Genomic DNA, 10,764 nt, shown 5'->3' on the forward strand with positions numbered 1-10,764 from the left:
GGGGGGTCCTAAAAAGACGTGTGGTTCTAATGCCAGTACCTTGGGGGGCTTGAAGGGGTAGTCAGGTGTGAAGGCGATGTCCAGGAAGAAGACGCCTCCCTCGTACACGGAGCCCGGTGGTCCCAGGATGGTCGACCTCCACTCATAGATGTTGTCTCCTTTTGGGCCAGCACTGCAGACAGAAACATTACCTTCTCTTACAGCAGCACAAAATCACACTGAAGCACTGCGTAACATCCATACAGGAGATGTTTTCTCTGGTGCTGAATCTACAACCTACAAATCATCCTTTCCTTAGAAATACTATAGATTAATCTACTACTACTGCGACTGATCACACTGTCTTATCAGTAATTCTGAGGAATAAAAAACACCAGGGAAAAACCAACACAAACAAAATCTCGTCCACAAACAGAAAAAATGCACAAAGTAAAAAGAGCATAATTAATGAAGTCGAGGGAAAAGACAGAGGAAAGAAGACACCCACACACAGAGGAAGTGTGACAATACATCAGTGTAGATTATGTGCTGCGGTTCCCTCAAATAAACACAACTGTACGTGGGTGTTGTACTTTCTCTTCTTTCTAGACGTAAACTGACTATAAATACGACTTCCATTCAAGATCTGCTCCTCGTGTCACTTACGGGAAATTCCAACCAAATGAACACTTCGTTCAGCTGGAGTAGATGCTGTATGAAACATTTGCACCAAAAGGATCAAGGGGAAAAATATCTGTAAGAGTCACATTCCCTGTGCCTTTAATTAATAACTCCAATTTGGAAAATAAAACGCACTGAGACTGATACATTTCTGCAGAGTGACTGGCGGTCACAACAATTTCAGTGTATTTTCTCTGTAAACGTGGAGCGGTGAAAGTTGCTTTTCCCTTGTGCCTCGTTCAGAAGATGCTTCACTTCAAAGCAAATCCCTGGTGATGTGTCTACGTGTCATGATCTGTAATCTGCATTGATTTTTCCCTCAAAGCAGCCCAGCCTTTATTCCCATCACATGCAGAATGTGGCGTTGAACCCCCGCGGGGGTCCATGAGTACAAGACATAATAGTATTGATCCAAAACTCCTGGGGGCGGGGCGGGTGGGGGGCAGATGTTGTGCACTTCTGTGTGTTTTTGATCAACGTTAACACGGACGTTTGGCTGAGTTTCAGTACCAACTATGACATAGAAAATCAATCCTGAGAGCGCCGTTTGTCAAAAGACAAGACTGGAAATGTGACGGATGAAAATTTTCACTTTATCTGCATTTATGATTGGCTGTTCTGGGTTGAATCTGATACAGGATCAATTCATTTTGATATCAAATAGGAAAAATGATGTTTGATGTGCCTCAGTAGCAGCTATGAAACAAGCCCTGTCCATAAATTAAAAACAGTGTGCTGCATAATCTCGATGCAGTTGGACAGCAGTCGTGACTTCACTATGAAATGTATTCAAGATGGCGTTCAAACATTAAAGTCAGCTTTTAAAAGTTAGAGTTGTCAGGAGTGGAGTTGCAGAACCAATTACAACACAAATCTCACTACAGTATGACAAGCTCTCAGAGACAGGAAGTTATTTATTTATTGAGATGGATTAATTTCATATAGAGCTGAGATGATTAATTATTTAGCTAATCTACAGAAAATTAACTGTCAAGTATTGCATCACCGTAAAATGAATATCTTTAGGTTTTGGGACTGTTGGTCTGAAATGAGACATCTGTAGACGTCACTTTGGGCTTTGCCAAATTAAAATGGGATTTTTTTTTCAGTTTTATAATTTATTGAGAAAATAATCCACGTATTGATCAAAAATGAAAACAATCATTAGATAAATAAATAACTTGTATCACAACTGGCAGTACCAACAGTGTTGCAGGTATTGTCTGATACAAGTTTCTGTATCCGTGTCTCTGGACTACACGCAGAAAATGTAGAATTCATGACATCAATTCTATTAACAGCACAACAAATAAAGACATGCTGCATTCCTCTTTACGAGTGAAGGGAAGTTTGAGTGTATTTTCACATTCTGAAAATATAAGTAATTACATTAAATGCATTACAATATAATATGAGGTGCTCAATTAAACATGGCTTTTAATCCATCATGTGCTGAGGCAGGTTGTATTTTTAAGCCGTCACGCTTCAGTGTCGTAATTAGGTGGCCCATTATGAATCTGCCTAAATGGCAGCTGATGCTAAAACTTTCAGTTACAGTAACTTTCAGCTGCAATCATCCATCTTTAATCCACCATTTAAGCCATTAATTTAACCAAGAACATAATGTTAAGAAGGAAATTTACTAAGCTTTAAAAAGGTCTTACTATGCACCTTGGAACAGTTCACTACTTTTCTTTCTGCTGTTTCTGTTTCCTGCCTTGTGCAGGAATCATTTTTTGTAGGTACACATGAAGATCTCAACAAACAAGATATATTAAAGTTATAAATTGTGCGCTACTTTTGAGCAATTAAATCCAAGAAAACAATAATGAGTAGATTGTTGGAATCCTGTACTGAAAAACACATTTCAAAACCTTTGTGACCAACTTTCAAATAAAGCCTGTTTGCCTGCGGGGCGGCAGGTAGAGAGAACAGAACCCAATTTAACAGTTTCTGTCTGGTGTTAGTTTTCCCACTAAGAATCAGCCTGAGAAGCTGTTGTTTTTGTACATGAGAAGAAGTCTGACGACAAGCAGCAACAGTAACGACAACAAAATTCAAAGTAGAAACTTGGTTTTAAGGCTGTGACTGTGAATAAACGTCGCCCTTTCTTTCATTTAGCAGCAAATATCCAGACAGCGTTCATTTCTGTAGATGGTCTATGGCCTGAGGTTTCTTGTTTGATCTACTGAGCCATGATGGGAAAGGCTCCTTTTTTTTCTTTTCTCCTTTCTCTGGGAGGTCAGAGGTCACGCTCAGCTGCAGAACAGCAGCCTGGAGGAGCGAGGGCTTCAGTGATTTGCCTCAGGCCACTGCAGGAGGGAGGAGGAATGCTGCAATGGGAGCTCGAGCCCAGACCATCCAGTTTTAAGGATTGCCTTTGTAATCATAACACTGTAGTGCAGCTGCACAGGAGTCAGTCATACTTAAGTATTAAGTCCTCATGCGAAATACCACATGAATGTAAGGCTGCAGCTAACGCTTTATTTCAATATCTGTTCATCTGCAGATTAGGTCTATTCTAATCAATTTTTATTTAATTAATTTAATATTATTCAATTTTGTTTATTTATTTTTCAGAAAAACTTAACTCAAAACCCTCAAAATATTCTGTTCATTATCATGTTAGTCAATCACCAATCCTGACCACACCAGACAAATCTGCAGAACACACATGGCAAAGATACGTCTAAAAGGGGAAATCTTTAAGAACTGGCCAACTGTTGAATTCATATTCTAAATAAATAGGGGGCAGCATTTTACCAGCAAGTTTGGGTGTCCACCTGGATCGTGACACACAAGGAAGTGCACTCTTAGGTTCTAGAGAAGCTGCATGAAAAGCTGGGTTTGAGTAAAGAGTGGAGGGAAGATGCTGAGAGACGATGACCGCAAAATAGGTTTAGAGCCTATTCACAGTTTCTACTTCTTCATCCTCTCATGTTGGACTGAGGGCAGACTGAGGGCAGACTGGACGCCTCAGTGACTCGCAAATATCTACCAATTTTTAAACTAATATAGATTGCGACAAATGGCCTGCATCTGTTGAGCATGAGTGATAGTTTTCAGTAGACTAGGAGATACTGCCCTTTTTATCCACTTGCCAAGTGATGCATAGTCTGATATATATATATATATATATATATATATATATAGCTTCATACTGACCTCGCTTAACAGATCAGGCATCAGTACTGGATCCACATTTACTGCTGTTCCTCTGCACAAGCCAAACTATTTGTGTACAAACGTGTCCACACACAGCTGACAAATAAGGTGTCGATGTGACCTCATGTTACTTTACACACTGAAGAACGAGCACTATCAGTAAGAAGAGCAGGTAATCATATGAGTACTTAGTTTCTGAGTTACGACTGGGTTTACAACAACTGGTATCCATAGAAATTCCTAATGAGTAAACCAAAACTAACTTTGAGCAAAGGGTGAAACTCACCTGCAGTTTGGCGGAGGGTCCAGTGTGATGTCAGCCAGCTCTTTCTGAATCCTGCACACAAAAACAGACAAAATCAGTCTCACATCATTCCCCCAATAAACACGATTATCACAAAAATTATAAATCAGAAGATGCCCTTCAACCATGAGAAAAAGAAAATAATGAGACTTATAATACACTTATAATCCATCTCTGATCTTCAGGCCATTATTAAGAAATGTGATTTACACTGTGGCAGTAGTCAGTCAGTGATTTACTGTAATTTCTGTTATTGTGTAAACAGCGGACAACAATTGTGAAAGTAAGTTATAATAAGACCGAGCGAGTGAGAAACCTTCTGTTATTTTTCCAGAAGAGAAAAGGAGAAGCTTTGTGTCACTTACTATGAACACAGTATTATCTTGTGACCGTGTAGATTACGGTCTATTGAAGCTGCTTGAAGAAGAAATTATCATGTGTTTTTCATCTGTACTCGGAAATTTTCCTATATGACTTCTGAACAATGATGCAATGAGGAAGCGCTGGAAAACACTGCTTCTTCTGAAATTTACAGTTGAATGCTCAGACATCTGATTTCCAGCTGCAATGGAAGTATCTCACTGTGGCGTCACATTTGCCTCCTACTTTTGTCTATTTATTCATGAAAGAAATCAACACAATACAACCATAGTTGTTTTTTATTATTGTTAAAAGTAGTCTTTTGTTATGTGCCTTTCTTCCCAAGAGACAAGTTACCAGAGAGAAATCAGATTTAAAAAAACAATTGTGATAATCTCTAATACTTTGATTGGTGGGGATTTCCGGAGCTATATTTGAATACAAAAACTGAATCATTACTAAACAGTCTGGGGATTTTGTTTCTTACCTTTTGGCGCTGGTGGAAAGCAGCTTGGAGGTCTTGCTCATGCTGGCTTTGCTCTCCCGTTTCTTCTTGCAAGGTGTGTCCCTCTGTCTGGTTTGGCTGGAGGAAGGCGGCGACGAGGAAGAGCTGGTGCTGGCACGGGAATCCTCATCCGACATACCGGTTTGGATTGAAGAAGAGCCGGAACCTGAGGCCGAAATCAACACAGTGAAATAAGTCATCTACGTAACCACACAGCTGAAAGAGGTGCATCAGTTTCACAATGATTTATAACCAAAGCAGAAGCTAACTGAGCCCTCAAATGGCCACAACAGCAGATATGTTTTTTATCACAAGCAATTTTCACGGTTTAGAAAGGTTCTTCTGTTGTTTAGTTTTCATAAGGAGCTGCTGGTTACCTGCCACGGCGGCTCTCAGAATTGTATGCACAGGCGCCCCAGGGCAAATTACATATGTTATTGATTTTTGAAGTGAAAAGAAGTAAAAGCAGCAAACAGATGTTAAAATTCAACTTTCTTCAAACGTAATACACTGTTACCTTTTGTCTTGAACTTAAAAATAGAAAAAACATTGAACATTAATTGTGGTATATACAAAATTTTGGCACACTGCTTAATCAGTACCCAGGAAGCCGTTCCTTGGCAGATGCTGCAGCTTGCACACACTTTTTGTAGCAGCTAATGTCTTTCTATTCTTTTTGGCTGTCTTGCTGCACACTAGGTTTAGGTAATCGTCTGAATCTTCACACTGTCATTACCAGCTATCGCCAGCAGACCATCCAATCTCCTATGGTGGTGGAATGTGGGTGGGGGTGGGGTATCTTTCTTTTTCATCACACATTTTCAATGTCAATATAGCCGATCTCCCAGCTCGCCTGTTGTCATTAACCCATATTTTGGTTCATTTTATAAGGCAATGCAGTGATCATTAAAATACATAGTTTGTGTGCGGTCACCCAGCTTATATGGACACACAGACACTCACTGGCTGTACTCTGGGTTTCGTCAGATTGCATGGTGCATTTATCAGAGTTGTCAAATGGAAAAGGCAACTCAAAGAGCTTCATTTAAATTAAGGAACAGAGTCACTTGTGACTGCTGACTGAAAGCTTCAGCTTGTGTTTTTTTAAGTAGTTTCTGGTAAATTTTGATGTTTGCTTTGGATCATTGTGCTCTTTGTAGTTTGTTGAATGACTGCATTAAAACATCCAGAATTTACTGATATATATAAGAGCAATACTTTCTGTTTGAACTGTCAAGATAAGTCGACTAATTGAATAGTTAATTGACAGGAATTGCTTGTAATCAACAAACCAAGCAAGTAATCACCAGAATAATTGATAATGAAAATAGTCATTAATCACAGTCCTATGTCCTGTGCTACTAGCTGCTACACAACTGTACAGCAGAATATTTCCACCTCATGCTTCACAGTTGCCAAAGGAGGAGGGGGGTGGGGGGTGTTTACCAGTTACTGATTTAGCAGGTCGCCCAAACATCACAACTACAGTTCAATTTGTTTTTTTCCTTCTACTTTTAAGTTCAGGAAATAAAAAGTTTAAATTAATATTTGCCGCAGGGATTGTACTTACTTTTCACTTCAAGACTCAAACTAAATATGCAGTTTGACTTTTGCATACACTGATCTTGAGATACCTTAAAAACTACTTTCACTTTTCTCAATTAAAGGCCTTTCAAGGTTTTAAAAGTCTTCAAATATATTTACTGGTGTAAAAATTCATATGGACTTTAAATAAATTTTATAACCAGGTTAAACTTCCATAAATGTTTTCAAATTTCCTGCAGCTTGTCTGGGTCCAGGTGGTGTTTAATTAATTAATTAATTAATTAATTAATCATATTATTAGAGATTATTACAATATACAGCTGGGGATGAGTGACATGAAGATTATATAAATGTCATAATATTCATGAACTTGTTTACTAATTCTAGGCCATATTATCACCCCCGGTGGTTTTCACTTTATCAATTACATTATGTTGTACTAAAAAAAACAAACTTAAAGAGGTATTTAAAGTCTTCTTGTGAAAACAGACTCTTGTTTACCTTAATATTTGAACGAAGGGTAAGTATTTATTATTACGATTGTTGTTGTTGTTGTTTTGTCAATAAGATACATATAAAGTCACAATTTAACTGTTCTGTGATAAATTACGGTCATGATCATGTGTTCAGCCGTGTGTGTGTGGGGGGGGGGCGCTAACAAAGCTGTTTTAACGTTAGCGTACGTTTCCGTGACGGTGAACTGCCGTTAGCCGACGAGCTAGCTAGGTGCACAGTTAACCATTTCACAACTCGAGCTAAGGTCGCTATATTTTAATTACATGCTAATAAATTAAAATGATTAGTTACTTCATCATGGTGGTGACCCCCCCCAATACACAAAGCTAGTGCTGCCTGCTAACCATTGCCCCCCCCCTCACCCCCTCAACTCCGACACTCAGGCCCAACGACTTCACGGCTGGGACTACTTCTTGGAGCAGCGTGGGGGGGAAACCTGCTTGCTAAGCATCCTTTTCAAATGAGAGACGACAGCCGGGTGAAATCGTGATACAAATTCAAACGTAGGTTGTCTCGATTCATACACACAACACAGTGGCTGTGTGTGTTAAAACCGAGCGTACTAAGATGTATTTCAAGGCTAAATACGACAACGAAACATTCAACGCGTCAGACAGTAGCCAAGAACGTCTCCGTTCCATCACATAGTCGGAGCCCGTTTTCCGTGCGACCAACTAACCACCACCGTCTTGTTTGTTTTCTTGTCTTTTCAGCGTGTGTGTAGCGACAAACCGACCGTCGACCTCACCTGAAAACACACACAGGCAGCAGACCGATTCGTGTACTTTGACTACACGGTGAGATATTGGCTTGAAATCGCATATTTTCTTCGCTAATAAAACTTACCCAGTCTATTGTGTCTGGACCTCCGCCACAGTCTCGGCTGGCTGGTGCCTGTCGCCCTCTGCGGAACGGAAGTAGCCTACCGCGGCTGCAGTGGGCTGAACAGCACCGGTCCTACTCTGGAAACAGCACAGCCCTACAACATGTGCGTTTAATACACATTAAATAACCTAAATACCTTTCATTTGGACGACATAACAGAACCTTAGGCTTTCTACATCTTTCTCCGATTACAATTTGACAGCACATGTGTTTGCAACAGGAGGTCGAACTTGTGAACTTTGAGTTATGGGACATTTATTTTATGTAATCTAAGCACAATAAAAGTAGAAATAACAACCAAAATGTAATAAATAAAAAAAGTAGTTTTACTGTCCAAAAACCAGTGGACTTTTAAATTTTAAAGATAATCTGGAAGGCAGTGGTGGAAAATAAAATCTGGAATACTTGTACATGAGTATTTCTGTTTTATTTTTACTTTATATTTCTACTTCACTACATTTCAGAGGCAAATGCTGCACTTTTTCCTCCACTACATTTAACATAGATTCAGAGTTTTGTATATAAGATATATGAAGAGATTACAAAGTGAGATAATACATGTAGAGCTGAATCCATTGTTTGATTAATCAAGACTTTGATTGACAGAAAGTTCTGTGGCATCTATTTTAAGACTATTTACCTAATTTTTCTTGTAAAATGCCAAACTTTTCTTTTTTTCCAGCTTCACTAATGTGAGGATCACCTGCCTTTTCTTTTCATCATTTCAATCTTAATAATAATGTTGAGGGTTGGACTTGTGACTGCATTTCTCACTGTTTTATTTTTTATTTTTTTTAAAACCAAACAGTAAATGGATTGATTTAAATGGCAGATTGATACATAATGAAAATAAGTCAAATGCAGCTGAAATGCAGGAGTAATTATAATGTAATGATATTTAACACTGTAACACACACAGGTGATACTTTACTGCATTGGATTCTGTTGTTTTTCTTTCTGTACTTTTACACATAATGGACTTTATTCTACAGTCTGTTATTAGTGCTTTTACTTGAGTATAGGTTATAAGAACGTCTTCCACCCCTTAAGAAGAGTGTGATGCATTGTTTACTATATTCAGGAGGGTTTATTTAATAGAACTTCAGCTATGACTAAGTTGCTGCATCAGTGGCCATAGAAACTGAAAAACCACTTAAACTGACCACAAGTCTGTGAATACATCGAAGAATTACTCATAACTAACAACATGTTATTGCATCACCATGAGCTGAAAATATATATTGTATGCAGCAGCATTAGAGCACGTCTTCATACATTGAGGAGGTTAATGTGGGAGGTTTAATTCTCTACACCCTCTGCTCCCACCATCAACCAGCATTTCAAAACCTGCTTTTCTTTTTTTTTTTTCTTCCATTTCTGACACAGTTACTAATAACTTTCATATGAAGACATTTGTAAGGTGGGAACAGTGTTAGCACATTAGGCACATTAGTTACCGTTACCTACTGGTGGATACATGAGCTGAAAATGTTAACACAAGACTGTGAACCCTGCATTACATTTACATTTACTCATTTAGCAGACGCTTTTGCCCAAAGTAACTTACATGTGACAATATTATTTTGATAATGTTTTGGCTGTTAGTATCGTACTGACAGTAGCATGTGCTCACCTTTCTAAAGTCTTGATTTATTCATTTCCTCTTAAGTTTCTTTAAATGGAAAGAAAGAAGAAACCTTCTTACACTTCATCTGTCTTCATGTTTCAACACTTCATTGAAGCTGTAAAATTCTTACACTGTGTGAAACATCCAAAGCCACGATGCCATGATCATTATCTATACTCTGGCATTGTCTTGCACAAAGGCCACAAACCTTAAGGAGTCATAACACAACAGCTTGATATAGTTTTAAGATCCAGCAAAGGCTAATTCTTTTAGACAAACTGTATTACTGCAACACATCAACCTAATCCTCCCATCTAATCTTTGCCAAGTACACAGTATATCCAGTGTTGTAATGTCAGCACCCGTCATATTTATGCTTTCCCCTGGCCAATCAGAGCAGTCATTAGAGTCTAGAGTGATGGGTTTTTATAATGATGTTTACACCAGAATCTCAACTGGAAATTAAAAAAAAAAAAGAGCACTGGAACAAGTCAGCTGTCGTTCAGTTGAAAGGGCTTAAAAGCTTTTGCTGTATGACTAATTTATAATGCCAAAATGGCATCCTGCCAAAACATGTTGTGTTCAATGAAATCAGCATGAATAAGTCGCACGACAAAAGTCTTTTTGTTTTACACCTTTTCCCTTCTTTCTGTTTTGAATACTTTTCATATTATCTTCATCATCATCTACTCCTTTCCAAACCTAGTTCTCATTCAAACACTTATTATTTTTATTATATTATTTTTTCCCTTGTGAAACACTGAATATCCTTTATTCAACAAGCAGAGAGAGAGAGAAAAGGATAAAACTAAATTTACCACAACACTGATTTTGACTAAATTTTCATGAACCTTTATAAAAGAGAACCTTAAACTGTTACATTATTCTGGATTACAAATAGATTTAAAGTGTTTATTTATGTGTTTGTTAAATTTTCACTCTATTTTTACTTTACAGATGAATCACTTTACACACATTATCAAATGGACAGGGAATGCCAAGAAGTCTCTGTGTTTTGGAAAGTGGTAAGTACAGGTAGTTCTAACATTATAAGTAAAAACATACCTTGTTTCCCAACTGTCCTACTTCTAAATGTTGAATTTGTGTGTTAATGTTAATTTATCACAGCAGCAAAAATAACTGCTTGCTGTTCTCTGAACGAACCCTCACACTCTGTTATCAAAGATATTTACTATT

At 38.2% G+C, this 10,764-nt stretch overlaps 1 protein-coding gene and 1 long non-coding RNA gene across 2 annotated transcripts in view; one reads left to right on the top strand and one right to left on the bottom strand.

Annotated features, from left to right (window-relative positions):
* The window catches only part of LOC111644512 (ubiquitin-conjugating enzyme E2 E1), an 11,093-nt gene extending 2,999 nt beyond the window's left edge, over positions 1-8,094 (bottom strand). Inside the window, exons 1-4 of the mRNA XM_023393404.2 lie at positions 7,902-8,094; positions 4,977-5,160; positions 4,112-4,162; positions 40-172 (exon numbers count right to left, since the gene is read on the bottom strand). Of these exons, the coding sequence (XP_023249172.1) occupies positions 40-172; positions 4,112-4,162; positions 4,977-5,131 (339 nt within the window). The 5' untranslated portion in view covers positions 5,132-5,160; positions 7,902-8,094. The remainder of the gene's footprint in view (positions 1-39; positions 173-4,111; positions 4,163-4,976; positions 5,161-7,901) is intronic.
* On the top strand, positions 7,210-10,595 carry LOC111644513 (uncharacterized). Its single transcript, XR_002759796.2, has 3 exons — positions 7,210-7,558; positions 7,769-7,852; positions 10,525-10,595. It is a non-coding gene; the product is annotated as an uncharacterized LOC111644513 (long non-coding RNA).
* Positions 10,596-10,764: the final 169 nt, after the last annotated feature.

This window comes from Seriola lalandi, unplaced genomic scaffold (assembly GCF_002814215.2).
Source record: "Seriola lalandi dorsalis isolate HSWRI2012SDOR001 ecotype SW California unplaced genomic scaffold, Sedor1 jcf7180002054934, whole genome shotgun sequence".
NCBI lineage: Eukaryota > Metazoa > Chordata > Actinopteri > Carangiformes > Carangidae > Seriola > Seriola lalandi.